Here is a 20,077-nt window from a genome sequence, read left to right on the forward strand (position 1 = left end):
GCAGGCTGAGTTCTTTGGAGCAAGATCAGCACAGCCCAAAGGGGAGGCCTCCGAGTCTCTCCGGGGAGGTCCGTACCTCCAGCCTCCCTTTCGTTACGGCAAATGGCAGACCCCACTGGAGAAAACAAACTGCATGTTGGCATCATTTCCAAGGGACTGAAAATAAATAAGTACCATTATGTACACACACACACACACACACACACACACACACACACACACACACACACATTAAAGGCTCTTTCTGAGGGGAGCCATGACACACAAGGGCATCTTCAGCCTGAAAGGGGCTGCCAGCTGTTGCTCCTCACAGGTACAACAGTATCTTCCCTAGAGCACCTGCAGTGAACAAATTAAATGAACAGCTTTCTAAAGTGGACCGAAGGCACAGAAAAGCTGTCAGCGGCTGCTTACCATGATGGCTCTATCTCAGTCCAGGGGTCCCTTCTGTTTATGGGCCTCTGAAGGCTCCTGGCTGACTCTGGACCCTGAGAGAACCGACTGGTGAATGGAACTGCAAAGTCTTTTGGGCTTGGTGGTTTTCTTAAAGATGTTTCATTACCCAATTCAGCACTGCTAAAGTTGGGTCATGAAATGTGTGCCACAAAACCACCAACCTCGGAGAGCACCAAGGACCCTCATTTCAACCCTTAGCTTAATTCCAAATATTCTCACCTATTGGCTCATTCAAGGAGATTCAGACAGAGAAGTGCTGGGCCTCTGTAGTGATCTACACTGGGAGCTCTCCGTGGTCCTGCAAAGGCAGCTGCTTAGACATGCCCTACCAGCTCTTGCTTGTGGGTCCAACTCTTTCTATTGGGAAGAGTCTCAGAAGGTTGAGGTTAGGCTGCAGTTGAGAAGGCTCTTGATCCCAGACACCCCCCTACACCCAGCCGGCTCCTAAGTCGAAAGCTGTTTTCTTCAAGGCAATCTTGGCATCAACCATAGTTTCCTCTTTCTGCTGTGTATTCAAGATGGACAGTGATTAATATTTATATGTTAGTTAAATGTAAGGGTGTAGGTTTATACATATGTTGTATATAGCATATTAAGTGTGAGTTATGTATATGTACACTTTTGAGAGCAAGCAACAAAAATTTCATTTTTAATGGGTGCCAATGTGCCCACAGTAAAAAAAAAATGACAATAAAGGTTATCTATTCCATCTATTCTAACCAGATCCTGATAATTATCCCCCTTTTGCATCACCGTCTCTGCTTTTTCCCCAGTTACTGAAACGGCCTCTGGCAGAAAGAGATAGGGATGACCTGGTGTGCAGTCTTGCAATAGATACCTCAGTGTCAGCGGGCAAGGCAAGAGTTTTGCTTCATTTTGGTGTTTTTTTCAAGAAGACACAGTCATTTTTAAAAATATATATGTATTTTACAGTCATACAGTAAATCCAATTTACAAAGGATGATAACAACATCAGCATATGTGGTCCCAGGGAAAATTTTTCAAACCACCTTCAAACCACTTCAAGCTGATTCTAGCTGAACTAGATATTAACAATTCAATTCAAATACTTCCAGTTCCAAAGTTAATACAGGTAGAAACAGTTCTGCATGACCATTAAATAAAGGGCAAGATGAGAAGATGAGAAGAGTTTGCCTCCAAAACAATATGAAAGTCAGCCAACTGAGGCAGCTGAACTTTTCCCGTGCAAATCATACACTTAAAAAAACCGGGGGGAAACAACTGGAAATCTGAATTTCTGACACACACACACACACACACACACTTTGGTAACACAATCCAAAAACAGGGACAAAAACAGTGAGGACTGTCCCCTTTGAGGAGAGTCTGCAGACCCCCATGGCCCCTCCCAATCAACGGCATTCACAGCCGGTTGTATTTTCAGTTAACTTGATGAGTTAAATGATTCTCCTGACAAATAAGTTTCAAGTTGAATAAGGTGCAATTTACAGATTATGATGTCACAGTGCAATTTAGCAATCAAGAACTTCATTCTCAAATAAAACGTTTGACCTATGCAAAAAATCCGTGGCAAAAGACAGCCACCGACAGCAGGATGATGGCATTGATGTTGACCACGCGCCTCCAGAATGGCTCCTCTGTGGTGTCCATCAGCTTGTGCTGCAGGGCTTCCTCCTCTTCCTTGCTCAGCTTGGGGCCCGTCTGCTCCAGGCCGCAGAACCAGTTGTAGGCTTTCTTGCAACAGTTGGTCTCTTTCTCTGGGGCTGCAAGGACAACACCATTGCTGGGCATTAGATGAAGCAGCCAAACTGACCCTTTCGTGCCCAGAACATCCTCCTAAGGTGCCACCACCCTATTCTCATACATTTTGCTTATATGTCCCAATATGTCTAGTACCATAGAGCTGAAATGGTCCCATTATCAAATCTAGTGACCATTATTCATTCTGTTTCATGTTGAGACAAATAACACTGCCAAAAAGAGACTGGAAAGAATCTCAAAGGACCACGAGGAGTTAGGCAGAAAGGCAAAAGAGTTTCGAGCAGAGGTGGGGTTTTCATCCATGCCTCCAATTAAAGGATTTGGCCCGAAGAAGGAATGGAGGGGGTTTTTTTTGGGGGGGGTGAACTGTTGGCTCAGGGACAGAGCACCCAAGAAAACTTTGCATTCCTGGACCACAACTGTGCCCTCTATAGGTAGGGCAAGCCAAGAGATACATTGCACCTCCCAAAGACTGGCAAGAACAAGTACATTTTATTTTACTGAGGCCATGTGGCAGACTTTAAACTAAACCTGGAGTGGGAAAGAAATCAGAAGGCAGCCAAAGTTTCTGTCCAAAGGTAAGAGGCCTTGAGATCAAGAGAGGAAGTGGTAAGAAGGAGGGGTGCCCAGAATATATCAGGAGATGCAGGAGGCAAAGCTAAGGAGGCCAGTGCTGAGAGTCAGATGCTTTTTGTACATCAGTGCTCAGAGAATGAGGAACAAACAGGGAGAACACAAAAGACTTAGTACAGGGAGGAAAGGTGGCATTATTTTTATTATTTCTAAAAGTTGGTGGAATATATCATGTGATTGTAATATAAAATTATATCAAGATATAATTTCTTGACAAGAAAAAAGGGGAGGGGGAAAAGGTGTCATATATGAAGAATTTCAACACCTTTAAAGGAATTCAGGACTTCAAGGGTGAAAATCTTGCCGAAAGTGTCTGAGTGGAAATGAAAGAAAAAAGCAAAACAAAAAATGATGCAGGTGTGGCAATGCTTTGCAGACCACCAACCAAGCAGGAAGTGTGGCTGAAATCTTTGCAGATTAGATCTTTGAGTGTCCAGGAAACATATCACTGTGCCAGGGGGGACTTCAACTACTTGATCATCGACTGGGAATCAACTGAAGCGGCAAGTGGGAGATTCTACAGGTTCTCACTGTGTCTTGTAGACTGTAGAGCAGGGGTCCCCAACCCCTAGTCCGTGGACCAGTACTGGGCCGCAGCATGCCAGCAACCAGTCCGCACAAACAAGCAAAGCTGCATCCGCGAGATGCAGGCAGCACACAAAAGCACGCACCCTCCGGTCCATGGAAAAGCCTCTCTCCATGGAACAGGTCCCTGGTGATGCCCAAAAGGTTGGGGGCCTCTGCTGTAGAGGACTTCGACACCCAAAGACCAGAGAACTAGCCATGTTGGGCTTCATGCTTACTAACAGGGAACAAATGGTGGAGTAGGAAGGCGAGAATGGTGAGAGTGAATGACCGCGACTTCCTGGAATTCACCCTGTAGGCAAACAAACCCCAAAGTTGTCTGGTTACTATTCTACATTTCAGGAGATCTGATTTGAGCAACTAAGGGAAAAAGTAGGAAGGATCCTAAAGGAATCCTCCAGAAGGTTGGGACACTCTCAAAAAGGAGAATCTTTCTCCACAAAGAGGAGGGGGTCAATTTATTTTCCAAAGCACCAGAAGGAAAGACAAGAAACAACGGTTGGAAACTGATCAAGGAGAGAAACAACCTGGAATTAAGGAGAAACTTCCTGACAATGAGGACAATTAACCAGGGGAACAGCTTTGCCTCCAGACGTTGTGGGCGCTCCATCGCTGGAGGTTTTTAAGAAGAGGCTGGACAGACACTTGTGTGAAATGGTACAGGGTCTCCCGCTTGAGCAAGGGGCTGGACTAGAAGACCTCCAAGGTCCCTTTCAGCTCTATTCTGATTATTATTATTAAGGCCCAATGCAAACAATACTAAAGAAAAAAGTTAAACATGGGAGTGTCCTGATGAAGCCACCAAGGGTGCATAAATAGTTCTCTATCAAGAAGAAACAAAAAGGACAAATTTTAAAAAATGAAAAGAGGGATATTACAAGAGTAGAATATCAAAGAATAAGGATCATTTTTAACCACTGCTAGGAAAATAGGGGGAAATTATGACAAGCAACAGGGAGAAGCTGGAACTACTTAATTTCTAGTTATTGTTAGCCTTTTTAAATAGAGAAATATAAAGTTCTGACCTTAGATGGAACCAGCAGGTGCACAGGGTCAAGATGTGGCCCTTGACGTGGTGAAAAGGGTCTGAATATCCTGGCATGAGCCAACAGAGTGTTGCAGCTGTAAAACTAGCTATACAATCTTGGGCTGCTTGAATAGAGATAGAACATTGAGATCACTGAAGTGATTGTTACCCTGCACTGCTCAAATATACCTAGCATACCGTGTCCAGTTTTGCTCACCACAGTAAAAGAAGGGGACTGCAGAATTGGAAGGAGTTCAAAGAACAAAGAAAATGAAGTTTGGGTTTAGGGATTAAAACTATGAAGACCAGTTACAGAACTGGGTATGTTTAGCCTAAAGAAAAAAAGGCTAAGGGGAGATCTTCTAATAATTGAAGGACCACCACAAGAAAGAGGGTCTGGATTTATCCTTCACGGCTCTTAAGGGTAGGAGAAAAACCAACGGGCGGAAGCTTTACAGAGAAGGATCCAAATGTGAAATAAGCAGGAATTTCCTGGCCAGAAGATCCACTAAACAGTCTCCCGAAATCAGGAAGTTTCCATCACTGGAGTTTTTCAAGCAAAGGTTGGCAGCCATTTGTCTGGGATGGTCTAAGGATTCCTGTCCTGGACAGGCTGGACAAGATCTCCCTTCCAACTCCAGGATTTTATTGATCCATTTAGATCAGCCAGAATATTTCCTTCTCTCTGTGAAATATCACTGATAATGCTCTAGCCTTAACTGAACACATCCAGTGAAAGACAGCTCACTACTGTCCATTTCCTCTTACTTCTAGTTGTAACGTTCTTTAATACATTTTCTTTAGAAGATTCACCTCCTATGTAAGAACCTTGCAAGTCAGATTGCACTCTTGCTCCTCCTCTCCGTTTGTTGTCACTGTGTGTTGGGGGGAGAGAGCACGGGGGGGGGGGGAGGCTCAGCTAATCTCAATGTACACATGTTGTACTTTGACAATAAAGGTTTATTATTATTATTATTCTACCCATGTGACTTAGGGAGATGCTTGTCAGAGCCTCTTCTGTGAACTTTCTGCCTGTGGGGGTCTTTTGGATTCCCCTCTCATTCACTGCTTTGTTAACGGATCTCACCTACGCCCATCAAGGCCACCATCCTGACAACTCTTGAGCTATTTATTTTTATTTTATTTTTTTTATTTTTATTCCATTTATATCCCGCCCTTCTCCGAAGACTCAGGGCAGCTTACAAACTTAGCAGTAGCCTTCATTCTATGTATATGCCTGCTTATTAGGGCTTTCACACACACACCCCCAAGCGGCATTATTACAAAGTCAGCTTAATTGCCCCCAACAATCTGGGTCCTCATTTTACCTACCTGGGAAGGATGGAAGGCTGAGTCAACCTTGAGCCTGGTGGGACTCGAACCTGCACTAATTGCAGGCAGCTGGTGTTACTTAAGGAGGCATTAGCCCACTGCTCCACCAAGGCAGTTATGGGTAAACAACCCTTTGTTTACCAATGGTTCAAAGTTACAATGTGTTCTGTACCAGCCTACTACCGGCCTTGCAGAAAGGCAACCCCTGTACAAACGGTAGAGACTGGAAAACAACTGAGGCTGGAAGGCGTCTGCCAAGTTTAATTCACAAGCAAAACAACAGAACAAGAAACAAAATACCGGAACTTTGATCCTCAAACGGAGCGGTTGCTTTCAGCAACCAGCCCTTCCCCAAACACTCCCTTTATTAGAGTTCAGGGCGTGGCCTCCCTGTGCCTCCTTCCGAGGAGTCCCACAGCCTTTCTCTGCTTGTTCCTGCTTGACTGCCTCCTGCGTCGGGCGTCCTTGAACAGGGCCAGCTGTGGGTCATCATCATCCGCACTGTCAGGCTCGCGCAGCTGAGAAGAGGGCCCTGGCTGGGGGCTCTGCGAAGCCTCCAAGCCATCATCAGCAAGTTCGTCTTCAACACCCTCCTCCTCCCCCTCGTCTGAGTCATCCGAGACATCCGAGCCGGCTGCCGGACCCACAGGCTGGCCCTGAATCACAACACAATGCCCTGGGAAAAAGCGACGTATGACCTGCACCTGCACTTATGGCTGTCATGCCCCTCATGGTAGACAGGTGATCACAATCCCAACATTTGGCAACCGGCTCTCTTTTAGGACCAGTCGCAGCAGTCAGTGGTCATGTGATCATGATTTATGACCTTCTTTTTGCCAATTTCTTGCAATAGCCACCCACTGGGGAGGCTGAATTTATTTCACAACAACCACTGTAAAAATGGTCATAAAACTGAGTCTGACTTGACTTGCAACTGCAATGACTTATGATGGAAATTCTGGTTCCAATCATGGTTGTAAGTTGAGGACCATTGCAGGCCAAACATGCCCAGAGCCCTTGAATGCTCCCAGTGGGGCTTTAGAGTGATGTCCCTTGGTGGCTCTCATAGGGACCTGCTCCAATCTGTCACTGTCCTTTTTTAACTGGGATGCCCGGAACTGGACACCAAACGGGGTCTAAGCCGGACAAAGTAGAAGGGAGCCATCGGATGTTAATGCATCCCAAGATCACGTTTGTCTTTTTAGCAATTGCACTGCATCATGTTACGTTTATGTACCCAACTGCAGAATTTTACATTTCTCTGTGCTAAATGTCATCTAATTCATTTCAGCCCACTGCTTCAGCCTCTCCAGGTTTTTTTTTAAAAAAAGATTTTTCTCTCTCTCTTAACCATTTCTCCTTGCCTGGTGTCATCTACATGTCTGGAAAAAAAATTGGACGGCCCGAGGCCCAGGACAGAGCTCTGGAGCCCTCCATTTATCCCTTCTCCCAAGCTGCGGTGGGACCATTCCTGAACATTCTTTGGGTGCCGTCAATCATCCAACTGAAGTCCATCTAACTACCATATCACGTTGTCCACATTTTACTATTTTAGGAAGGAGGATGTCACAACCAACCCAAGCAGATTCCTGTTAATTGTTGCCTCTATTCAAGAGCTCACAAACATACCACTTCACTATCTATTCAAGGATCTCGCTCAGTACAGAAACTAAGTTGACAGGTCTGTCATTTCCTTTCCCCTTGAATATGGGGTCACAATTGCTTTTCTTCAGCCTCCTGGGACTTCCAGGAGGTCCTTAAAGATCAGAGCATTCCAGACAGATGACTGTCCAACCTCTACGTGGACACGTCCACGGAAGGGGTGTCCTCTTCTAGGTCCTCTAGGTCCTTGATCCCACTGCTGAGCCTGCCTACTTTTTTTTTTAATCCCATTTATATCCCGCCCTTCTCCGAAGACTCAGGGCGGCTTACAATCTAAAGCACAAATCAATGTGCTTAGCAGTAGCCTTCATTCTATGTATATGCCTGCTTATTAGGGCTTTCGCCCCCCCCCCAGCGGCATTTTTACAAAGTCAGCTAATTGCCCCTAACAATCTGGGTCCTCATTTTACCTACCTCGGAAGGATGGAAGGCTGAGTCAACCTTGAGCCTGGTGGGACGCGAACCTGCACTAATTGCAGGCAGCTGGTGTTACTTAAGCCGGCATTAGCCCACTGCTCCACCAAGGCTCTTGCTTGTTATTAGGAAATTTCTTTCTATCATTCCATGAGAATCTGTTTTCCATAAATTAAGACCATTATCCCCTTCATAGATTACTGCCTTGTCGTGGCGAAGGGGCTTGCGTACTTCAATGAAGCTATGAGCTATGCCATGCAGGGCCACCCAAGATGGACAGGTCATAGCAGAGAGTTCTGACAAAACGTGATCCACTGGAGAAGGAAATGGCAACCCATTCCAGTATCTTTGCCATGAAAACCCCACGGACAGTACCAAAAGGCAAAACGATATGACGCTGGAAGATGAGCCCCTCAGGTCGGAAGGCGTCCAGTATGCTACTGGGGAAGAGCAGAGGGCTAGTACTAGTAGTGCCAGAAAGAATGAAGCGACTGGGCCAAAGCCGAAAGGACGCTCAGCTGTGGATGTGTCTGGTGGTGAAAGGAAAGTCCAATGCTGTAAAGATTTTCTCTCCATAGAACCTGGAATGTAAGATCCATGAATCAAGGAAAGCTGGACGTGGTCAAACAAGAGATGACAAGACTGAACATCGACATCTTAGGAATCAGCAAACTAAAATGGACAGGAATGGGTGAATTTAATTCAGATAACCATCAGGGCAAGAATCCCTCAGAAGAAATGGAGTAGCCGTCATAGTCAATAAAAGAGTAGGAAAAGCAATATGGGATACAATCCTCAAAATGACAGAATGATCTCAGTTCGAATCCAAGGCAAACCATTCAATATCACAGTAGTACAAGTCTATGCCCCAACCACTGGTGCTGAAGAGGATGAAATTGACAGGTTCTATGAAGCCCTACAGCACCTTATAGAACTAACACCAAAAAATGATGTCCTTATGATCATGGGGGATTGGAATGCTAAAGTAGGAAGCCAAAAGATAACCGGAATAACAGGCAAGTTTGGCCTTGGAGTACAAAATGAAGCAGGGCACAGGCTGACAGAATTTTGCCAAGAGAATATGATGGTCATAGCAAACACTCTTCTTCAACAACCCAAGAGACGGCTCTACACGTGGACATCACCAGACGGTCACAGAAATCAGATTGACTATGTGCTCTGCAGCCAAAGATGGAGAAGCTCTATACAGTCAGTAAAAACAAGACCAGGAGCTGACTGTGGCTCAGACCATGAGCTTCTCGTTGCAAAATTTAGGCTTAAGAAAGTAGGGGAAACCACTAGGCCACTTAGGTATGAACTAAATCATATCCCTGATGAATATATATTAGTGGTGACAAATAGATTTAAGGAATTAGATCTGATAGACGGAGTGCCTGAAGAACTATGGACGGATGTCCGCAACATTGTACAAGAGGTAGCAACTAAAACCATCCCAAAGAAAAAGAAATGCAAGAAAGCAAAATGTCTGAGGAAGCTTTGCAAATAGCTGAGGACAGGAGGGAAGTGAAAGGCAAGGGAGAAAAAGAAAGATACACCCAACTGAATGCAGAATTCCAGAGAATAGCTAGAAGAGATAAGAATGCCTTCTTAAATGAACAGTGCAAAGAAATAGAAGAAAACAATAGAATAGGGAGGACCAGAGATCTCTTCAAGAAAATTGGAGAGATCAAGGGAACGTTTCATGCAAAAATGGGCATGATAAAAGACCAAAATGTCAGGAACCTAACAGAGGCAGAAGAGATTAAGAAGAGGTGGAAAAATTACACAGAAGAACTATACAAAAACAAGCTTAACATCCCTGATAACCACGATGAGGTGGTCACTGACCTCGAGCCAGACATCCTAGAATGTGAAGTGAAGTGGGCCTTAGGAAAGCTGAGCAACAACAAAGCTAGTAGAGGTGACAGTATTCCAGCTGAGCTATTCAAAATCTTAAAAGACGATGCAGTAAAAGGGCTACACTCAATCTGCTAGCAAATTTGGAAAACTCAACAGTGGCCACAGGATTGGAAAAGATCAGTTTACATTCCGATTCCAAAGAAAGGCAGTGCCAAAGAATGTTCAAACTATCGCACCATTGCACTCATTTCACATGCTAGTAAAGTTATGCTTAAAATCCTACAAGCTAGACTCCAGCAGTATGTGGATCAAGAACTGTCAGAAGTACAGGCAGGATTTCGAAGAGACAGAGGAACTAGAGATCAAATTGTCAACATACGCTGGATCATGGAGAAAGCTAGGGAGTTCCCGAAAAACATGTACTTCTGCTTCATTGACTATGCTAAAGCATTTGATTGTGTGGATCACAACAAACTGGGGAAGTTCTTAAAGAGATGGGAGTACCAGACCATCTCATTTGTCTCTTGAGAAACCTATATGCGGGTCAAGATGCAACAGTGAGAATTGGACATGGAACCACTGATTGGTTCAAAATTGGGAAAGGAGTCCAGCAAGGCTGTATACTGTCGCCCTGCCTATTTAACTTATATGCAGAGCACATCATGAGAAAGGCAGGGTTAGAGGAATCAAAAGTTGGAATTAAGGTTGGAACCTAAGATATGCAGATGATACCACTCTAATGGCAGAAAGTGAAAAAGAACTAAAGAGCCTCTTGTTGCGGGTGAAGAAGGAGAGTGCAAAGGTTGGGTTGAAACTAAACATTAAGAAAACCAAGATCATGGCATCTGCCCCTCTCAATTCCTGGGAAATAGATGGGGAAGAAATGGAGGTAGTGACAGATTTTATTTTCTTGGGCTCCAAGGTCACTGCAGACGGGGACTGCAGCCAAGAAATTAAAAGATGCTTGCTCCTGGGGAGGAAAGCCATGGCAAATCTAGACAGCACACTAAAAAGCAGAGACATCACCCTGCCAACAAAAGTGCGTATAGTCAAGGCTATGGTCTTCCCAGTTGCAATGTATGGCAGTGAAAGTTGGACCATAAGAAAGGCCGAGAGCCAAAGAATTGAGGCCTTTGAACTATAGTGCTGGAGAAGACTCCTGTGAGTCCCTTGGACTGCAAGGCGATCAAACCGGTCACTCCTAGAGGAGATCAACCCTGACTGCTCTTTAGAAGGCCAGATCCTGAAGTTGAAACTCAAATCCTTTGGTCACCTAATGAGAAGGAAGGACTCACTGGAGAAGAGCCTAATGCTGGGAAAGGTTGAGGGCAAGAGAAGAAGGGGACGACAGAGAATGAGGTGGCTGGATGGAGTCACTGAAGCAGGAGGCGTGAGCTTAAATGGACTCCAGAAGATAGTAGAGGACCAGAAGGCCTGGAGGAACGTTGTCCATGGGGTCGCGATGGGTCAGACACGACTTCGCAACTAACAACAACAAAGACCATTATTCCATGTTTTGAACTGCAGGAGAATTGCCTAGAAAAGAACTTCTGATTTTCTTCTGAGAGGCCCTTTCTTGGCCTTTGAAGAGGGCTGCTATATTCTCCTTTTCTCCAGACTCAATCTGCTTCTTGTCTTCAGCCTCTTCATCTCACTTACGTTCTAGTCCCCTGATCACAGCCCTTCTTTGATCCCTTCACTAAAGCGTCTTCATGTTTAGTGACTGGAACAATTCTCTGACGGGGTATTTCAGAGTACCAAGTCAGAGAACAAGGAACAGTTATAGCCATGATTTGAAAAAGATTGACACTACCTAGCTTTGCATTTCCCTTACTTGCAACCATCAAATCACTGTGATATTTCAAGGTCTTTCTTATAATGATCATTAATAAACCCAGGATGCTCTTTCTATACAAGTGCATTTGATTTTTATTTCCAGTGGAAGGACCTACATATACAAAATATGTTGGTTTTCCATCTGACCTTATTTCCTCCAAGGAAATCTTCTGGCAACTATCTGAACGTGCTGAGAAGTCATCTGTAAATAGCTCCAATTACAGAACTTCAATATTGATATAATTATTACTATTATACTACATTATTGTCTTTTAACAGTATTTATGTGTGCAATTTGTGCCTTAAAGTCAGTTTTGATTCTTGGTGAATCCCTGGACAAGTCTGGACAGTTTTCTTGGCAAGATTCCAAGTGGTTTGCCATTGCCTCCTTCCTAGGGCTGACAGAAAATGACTGGCCCAATGACTGGCTTTGTGCCCAATGACTGGCTTTGTGCCCAAGGCGGAACTAGAACTCGGAGTCGCCCCCTTTCTAGCCTGGTGCTTTAACCAGTACACAAAACTGTACTGTCAAAAATAAACCATTATTACCATATAATAACATAATACTATCCCTTTTTCTTCCCCTGAACTCAAAGAAGCCCCCTCTTCATTTGCTGCTGCTATTTTATTCACAACAGGCTGAGGGGCAACAAGGCATTTTATTGCCATCCACTCAAACTCTCCAGGACTCCCCTGCAAAGTCAGAATTCCACTACAAACTGGGACGTGACATTTTCTACATCTTTTTTTTTTAAATGACTACATCCCTTTGCAAGTTTAACAGGGGAATTTTAAGGTGCAAAAACAGCAATTCAGGCATGCTCTGAACATCTGCTGCAGAATCCTTAACTAATATGGAGATAAGTGCATATTTGAACTATTCAGTCTTCTTGAGGGCCATCAAAATTCCTCCTGGCATTTTATTTTTATTTTTATTTTTTTTGAGCATCCCAACCTAAATTTGATTGCCCAAAAAGTGATGGTTCTCTAAGGAGCATATTGGCCAAAATTCTGCTATCTAGGCCGGAGAGGTTAGGAGAGGTCCAGCCTGGTTTGTCCTAGACTTGAAATAACTCAAAGTCTCAGAGTAAAGGTGACCTCACCTGGTTCTTCGTCATAGTCCTCCACTCCCTGCACCATCTCCCCTGCATCCAGATCCACACGCTGCTCTTTACTGTTGCGCAGAGACCAGCAAAGACGATAAAGCTGTCCAGGAAACAAAGATAACCACAATGAAGCAGGAGCAGCTGACATGACCTTGAAGGAGGGCAGGACCAGGCCTGGCCTTGCTTCAAAAGGGAAGCGCCCTGATAACTCCGCTACTCCTACTCCCTCTGTACCCAATACCTCTGGCAGAACAACACAACATTTTATACAACTGCTCATGCGGTGTCAAACTTCCCAAGAAGATGGAAGTGGGGAGATGCGGCCTCAGGAGGCATCCTGTCTAACATGGCTTCAAGCCGGTTTCCACCCACCTTGCTGGCTTTCACTTCTGCCGAACTGGAGGTGTGGCTGCCTCAGGTCTGAGAGCCCCAGAGGCGGACACGAAGGGAAAGGAAAACGGCTCTTCTTGGGCATTCACGATCGGCTCAGGGACTGAGAGCCGGTGAGCCACTGTACGTTGTTACCCACCAATCTCAGGGAAGGGGGAATTGAGGTGGGGAGGATCCGGAAGAGGAGGGAGGCTGCTTACATGGACGTCATCAATCGGCTTGGTCAGGAACGAGACGATCAGAATGATGGTGATGGAGATAGCAAAAAGGATGATAGCAAAATAGAGGTAGTGAACTTTACAGATGACCGCTGGGCATTCACTGGGCACAGCACAGCTGCCGGTTCCATAGGCGAATTCTGCAAACATTCGACACAGCCCGATTACCAGTCCCACCATCAGGCCCCAGAAGGCCCCCTGCAAAAGACAGCAAAACGCGCTCAGGAGCCCCTCACGCCCCTGCGGTCCTACTTCTCACTCCTGAGGGATTCTTTGGACTCACAACTGTACACGTAGTATTGTGATAGATAGATAGATAGATAGATAGATAGATAGATAGATAGATAGATAGATAGATAGATAGATAATAACACAGTTGAAAGGGACCTTAGAGGTCATCTAGTCCAAACCCCACCCCCACCCCGCTTGAGCAGGAGAGTGTTAGATCTGCTGTCTTCAGCTTGGTACCTGGCTGGCATCCTGCCATCATTTGTTGGAGGGGGGGAGAGGAAATAGGCACGTAGAGGGTAGAGATGATTGGGGGGGAGGGGACTGACAGGTTTGACAGAAGCCAGAGGTGTGAGAACCGGCCTCTTCCAGTCTTCAAGGCTGTGGGGCCTGGGAAAGGAAGGCAAATTGCACCAACAGGTACCAAACATCCAAGAGGTTTCCTTCCGTGAACTGAATTCAGGACATTTTAATTGATTAATGTTGATTATTAAGCTGATAGCTTTAATTATAACTACAAACTAAAAGAATGTGGGAGGGAGGGAGGGCTGGATCTCTTGACCCCACCAGTTTCTAGCTTACGTTCTGGAGCCTTTCCTCACTTGGCTCTGTTGTCTCAGAAGAAACCAGCACAAGAGTCCTTGACTTTCAACAGTTCATTTAGTGACTGTTCAAAATTACAACAGCACTAGAAAAAGTGACCTATGGCCATTTTTCACACTTACGACCGTTGCAGCGTCCCCACGGTCACTTGCCCGTTCTTGTAGTCAGATCACTTAAAACTCAAGCAGCGGCTTGCAATGAGACGCAGGAGGTTGCTTTAAAAAATCCCTCGGAGGCATGGAGTTGGCATCTCACGGGCCCCGTTTCGTTTGGAGCCTCCTGCTTGCTATGCTACTAGCCCTGATTTGTTCGTTCGTTTGTTTGTTTAACTTAAGCATGCCCATCTCAGCTAAGGTGACTCTAGGCTACATCCTAAAAGCTGCCTTCCATCTGGGTCTTTAGTTTGGGTCTGGGCTGAGTCGTTAAATGCATAATGAATGATCCCTTGAGGCGATGCTCAGCAACTCAGCTTCTTTGATGCAAGGAGATGATGGGTTAAAAAAAAGAGGGCGCCTGACCAGGCTGAGGAACAGATAAAAAGAGGAGAGAGCAGAAATGGGGGGGGGGGGAGTGGGTGAGATCCGAAGAGATCTCCTCAGGCAGATGTCCTCAGAAGAGCTGCAATTGTTGTGAGATACCAGAACTGGCTGAGGGGGTTGGAGGCAGAGAGGCTACCTGGGCACCTGGTCAATTTCAGGGGGCTCATTGCACTGACCCCCCCATGTCCCCAGGAGAGCCTCAGCGGGAGGCAGGAGCTCTGGTGGACTCAGAGGGTAAAGAGGGAGGCTGCCCGGGGGGGGGGGGAAGGATGGAGATCGCAGGTGGCATCAGATCAGCCCCTCCCAGAGAAGTCTGGAAATCCTTTGGAAAGCCAGGATCTGGGCAGCCATTTTGCTTTTGAAAGCAGCACCAGGAAGACTCCGGCAGCCCAAAAGAGGAGAAACACCATCCTGGGCCCCCCCCACCGCCTGGCAGGCAGTCGGTCTGCCTTAGCACCAGGGCTAGGAGCCTCCCAGGGCGCGATTGCTCAGGAGAGCTCAGTTAAGAAATGGCTCCAGCCAATTGATCTTTTCAGTCTAATAAATCTGGCTGCAACCAAAATAATTACACTGACCAACACATGCGTTAATCAGATAAAAAGTCTCGTGACAGGTAAGCAAAGCTCTTAAATCAAAATTAAGATGAACACCTGCCTCAGCCAACGGAAAGACTGCAGCCTGTGAGATGGGATATTCCCCTTTCCCAGGCTCCTCCCACTTGTTCCTCCTCTTGTGGCACGGAAACCACGCCATGCAGCTGCCTTTGCATGTCCTGGGCACAAACACCCCTCCTTTTCTGAGGGGGCTGGACTGCAGACCCTCCAGTCCTGAAGCCGACAGGTGACCTCCAGCTTCCCTTTGGCTCCCTCCCAGCTGGGGAGGCAGAGGAAGAAAGGGTCCCCCTGGCAGGCTTGGCAAGGGGTTGCCCCCCCTCAAAGAAAGGGCCAACTGCTCACCTGCTCATTGACTCTCTTGCAGAAGATGGCCAGGAAGAAGACGGCGGCAATTGGCGGTCCCAGGTAGCTGGTGATGGATTGGATGTAGTCAAAGAGCTGCCCACCTTGCGCAGACTGGATCACGGGCACCCAGGCGATGCTGATGCCAATCAGGACCAGGATGAAAAGCCTGGGAGGAGAAGGTGGCAGAGAGGGGCATTGGGTGACGCTGCCCTGCGCCAGCCCAGTCACTGAGCCACAAAGCTGCCCGAGAGCTACCTTGGCAGATGGATCTGAGCTCACTCACGTTTGTTTCAGGGGCAGCAACCATATTTACATTTATTCATAGGTGGCTGCCTGTAAGGAGACGCTGTGCGTGTTTGTATGTTTTTGTTTCTTTTTCCAGCTTTTGTCTTCTATCAATATTGTGTGTTCCTTTTCTTTGTTTTTTGTCGTTAGTTAATTGCAAAAAGAGCAGAGAGAGTGTGGCTGTGGCCGTGCAAATGAAGCTCTGCCCATTTTGTATCTGCATCGCACAGAGAAAATGGGGGGGGGCAGTTTGACTTTGTTGACCACTCCTGCAGACCCCCTTCAGTTGTTTAAAGGGGCAGATAAGCCTAAATTTCAATAAACAGTCAGATCAACCGAGTCACTTGGCGGGTTGTGCCTCCTGTCAAGCAGCTCCTTCGCAAAGAGGAGACAGGAAAGTCGGTCATCCTTCTTATCAAGTCTGCAAGGTCCGCCCTCAATTAAGCTGTTGCCCTCCAGGGGGCGCTGCAGAACTGCCCATGCCAGGGAGCTCTCTGGCCCAAGAGTGGCCATCTCTGTTCTTGTGGACTTTAGATGGGAGGCTGTGCAGAACAGCTGGTGGAGTGGCCCTCAACCTGTAATTTTCAGGTGAAGATCGGTATGCAGAGGAAAGATAAAAGCCATTCCTTGCTAGGCAAAGGTCTCCCACATGGCACCAGGGGCTCCATAGTCAGATTATTTGCCCGCTGGTGACTTGCGTTGATCAACGTTTTCATTTCCAAAGCCTGGAAGCTTCCTTCAGCAGGCTGGTTGGAGGCCCACAAAAGGAAAAGGGAAGCACTGCAGCCATTTTGGGAAGGTGACCACCACAGGTTTCCCGAATGCCAAAAGGGTCCCTAAGGCGTTCGGCTGCCCTGATCTTGGGCTCCAGCTGACCTTTCTTGCAATCTCCCCTTTGCTGAGCCTTCGCTGCTGCCACTGCCGCCAAGCACTTTTACCTGCCGACAATCATGAGCTCCTTCTCCTTGGCCGTGGAGCGTATTTTGGTGTAGATGTCCATGGTGAAGAGGGTGCTGGCACTATTAAAGATGGAAGTGAGGGAACTCATCAGCGAGGCCAGCATCACAGAGAGCATCAGGCCTCGTAGCCCTGAAAGATAAAGCAAGGAAGGTGTGAATAGGCAAAGGTTTGGTGTGAGCAGCTCCTCTTGTGGGTTGCAGCAAAAGCTGGCTTACTGCGCAGCCACACGGGTGAGAACTCAACTGTCTGGCCTAGCAACCCAATGCCAGGAGCACAGGTGGGAAAAGGCTGTGTGATCCAGGGATGAACTCGTCATGCCAGAAGAAGCACTTCCTGCATGCACCAACGTGACCTAAAAAGGCCACTAGGCATCACAATCGCTTTAGGATCCACCTGGGATTCATGCACGGGCCACCTTTTTAGGGCAGACTGTGGGCAGAAGGCAGCCGGAAGGCCTGTCGAAACCCTTTGGGACACACGATCCTGGGCACAGACCTTAGCCAGCATGGCAGTCCAAGGCATAGATAACCCAGCCCCTTGGCCTCCTCTCACCGTCTGGCATGAGCTCCACCACCATTGTTGGGTAGGCGATGTTTGAACAGCCAACCTCTGTCCCACAGGCAGCCTTGCACACCGAGGGAACGACACACGCCACTCTATCTGTGGGAAGAAGGGAAACCGTGGCCCTCGTGAGTGAGCTGAGCAGGCTGCCCTCGGTCTGCCTCGGTCTGCCCTCGGCCTCCTGGGTGGAGCAGCCCTCACCTTTGTACAGAATGCGGCTGATCATGCCTGGCATCACCATCAGAAACATGGGCAGCAACTTCAAGTAGCCGCACATGATGCAGCCCGCCTTGACATGGGACATGTTTTTCCCCGAGAGGCATCGCTGGACAATGACCTGCCCAAGAGAGGGGCAAATGAACAAGCACCAAGATGGAACATGGAATAATAGGGTTGGAAGGGACCTTGGAGGTCATCTAATCTATCCATCTGCTCAAGCAGGAGACCCGACTATGTCATTCCATACAAATGGCTGTCCAGTCATTGGGACAAGGCCATCCTTCGGAACACGCCCTGGAAATGACCTCTGTTCTGTGCCGTGATTTTCCCACAAGGGTTGGTCCTGGGGGAAAGGTTGCTCCAGATTCAGAAATCACTTGGCGCGGTGTGGCTTTCCTCACTCTTGTGGCAAGGTTGCTTAGCTTTTAGATAGACAGATAAGGTAAAGGGTAAAGGTTCCCCCGCACATGCGTGCTAGTCATTTCCAACTCTAGGGGTCGGTGCTCATCTCCGTTTCAAAGCCGAAGCGCCAGCGCTTGTCCGAGGACGTCTCCGTGTTTATGTGGCCGGCATGACTAGACGCCAAAGGCGCACGGAACGCTGTTACCTTCCCACCGTAGCAGTCCCTATTTTTCTACTTGCATTTTTATGTGCTTTCAAACTGCTAGGTTGGCAGAAGCTGGGACGAGTAACAGGTGCTCACTCTGTTATGCAGCACTCGGGATTCGACCCGCCAAACTGCCGACCTTCTGATCGACAAGCTCAGCGTCCTAACCCACTGAGCCACTAACCTTTATTGTCATTTTTTACTGTGTGCACATTGGCACACATTAAAAATGAAATCTAGTTGCTTGCTCTCAAAAGTGTGCACATACATAACACACAGTTAAACACGCTATATACAATGGGGAAGATCTTTGGGTTCTATAGGCCCACCCCAGCAGGACCGTGGCAGAGCCCGTGGTTGGCGCGGCTTTTTACATAAGACACTCAGGCTAGATTCACATGACACACTGAGCCACAAAGTAGTCAAGTAGAGTTTCAACTTCTGGTTGTATCAATTCATTTACAGTTCAGTGTATCCTGAAAATCAGCTTCATTCCATAAGTCACCATTCAGTTAACTTACTCAACAACGTGCAATCAACTGTAGTTTGGGAGCAGATTCTCTGAATGTCAGGAATATTTATTTATTTAATCAATTAATTTAAATGCCAGCCAGAGAATAAGAATTGGGACCGGTGATGTCCTCCCAGCTGCCATCCAAAGACCAAAATGATAATCAGCCTGCCTCTGCCCAGCCCAAGGCCACCCTCGGCTTTAGAAGCCCACCTTGAAAAGTGTCGCTAGGGCAGTGATCTGGGCCCACTTCAGTTCTTAATGTCCTGGTTCCCAAAGCCGAGGTGGTCTCTTTAGGTCTCCAAGCATAGGATCAGGGCGATCCCACGGGGAAGACCTGTGGGTGGGGAACATCAAAAATACCAAGAGCATCATGACCCTACCTGGTCAGTGCACCAATACCACAATGCCAGAATGCTCAAGCCAAAGATGAGTCCAGGCCAAGGGAGGTCGCCGTCCACGGGGTCCCGAAAAATGTGGAAGGCATCTGGACGGGGAGTGTAGCACTTTTCGGGGATGGTCACATTATCGTAGGAGATGTTGGATGGGATAGCTTTCATGTACGACTCCAGCAAGCCCTCATATCCTCCGACTTCTTTAAATGCTGAAGAAAATCACATGATCCGTCAGGGCAAGCAAGTCTATGACAAAGCTGAAGAGTTCTCCTCTCCCGCAAACCCATGTGGTTGGACACACGTCACCTCAGGTGACTGTTGTAAAGGGAGACTTGGGCCATTTCCTAGAAGATCCATCCCTGGAACCTGATCAGTTCTGGCCACAGCTGAGTCTGGTACTTTGGGAGATTCAGTTCTGCTTTTAAAAGAACACCTCCGATCCTTACGCTGCTACAGGAGAAAACTGGGCTTGCATGTTCAGTTGAAGGTGCATGGTTGTGTTCGTGCAACATGCTTACTCTGAGATTAAGTGAACCATTTTCTCAGTTCACACAATGTACAGGGCCAAACACTGACCCCCACAAGCTGGGTTCACGCAGCATGTTAACCACCATCATTTTTTAAAATCAGTGTGCATTGTTTACTTATTAGATTTACAAAAACAAAGGAAAAGCAAAGGGGAAATAATGAAGAAAAAATAGATGTAATTTTTACAACTGCTGCAAAATTTAATGTTAAAAATCAAGATTTCATTATTTCAACAAAGCAGCCAAAGAGCGATGGTCAGAGATGCTAGATTAAATAAATGCCAACACACCATAGATAACTTTAGCTGGAAGAAGCCAGAACACACATAGACTCTGGCAACCCCGATCGCTAAGACAAGTTGAAAAAAGCAGAACAAAATTCCAAATCCAACTTCTCTAGCTGAACCCCATAAGCAAAGAG

The 20,077-nt window shown here is 46.8% G+C and overlaps 1 protein-coding gene across 1 annotated transcript in view; it reads right to left on the reverse strand.

Annotated features, from left to right (window-relative positions):
- Positions 1-1,392: 1,392 nt before the first annotated feature.
- Positions 1,393-20,077, reverse strand: part of SLC5A1 (solute carrier family 5 member 1) — a 33,480-nt gene continuing 14,795 nt past the window's right edge. The window contains exons 8-15 of the mRNA XM_081338839.1: positions 19,118-19,338; positions 17,599-17,734; positions 17,389-17,496; positions 16,815-16,965; positions 15,589-15,757; positions 13,245-13,460; positions 12,652-12,754; positions 1,393-2,201 (exon numbers count right to left, since the gene is read on the reverse strand). Of these exons, the coding sequence (XP_081194965.1) occupies positions 1,990-2,201; positions 12,652-12,754; positions 13,245-13,460; positions 15,589-15,757; positions 16,815-16,965; positions 17,389-17,496; positions 17,599-17,734; positions 19,118-19,338 (1,316 nt within the window). The 3' untranslated portion in view covers positions 1,393-1,989. The remainder of the gene's footprint in view (positions 2,202-12,651; positions 12,755-13,244; positions 13,461-15,588; positions 15,758-16,814; positions 16,966-17,388; positions 17,497-17,598; positions 17,735-19,117; positions 19,339-20,077) is intronic.

The sequence above is a fragment of the Vipera berus genome, assembly GCF_964194415.1.
Source record: "Vipera berus genome assembly, chromosome: 14".
NCBI lineage: Eukaryota > Metazoa > Chordata > Lepidosauria > Squamata > Viperidae > Vipera > Vipera berus.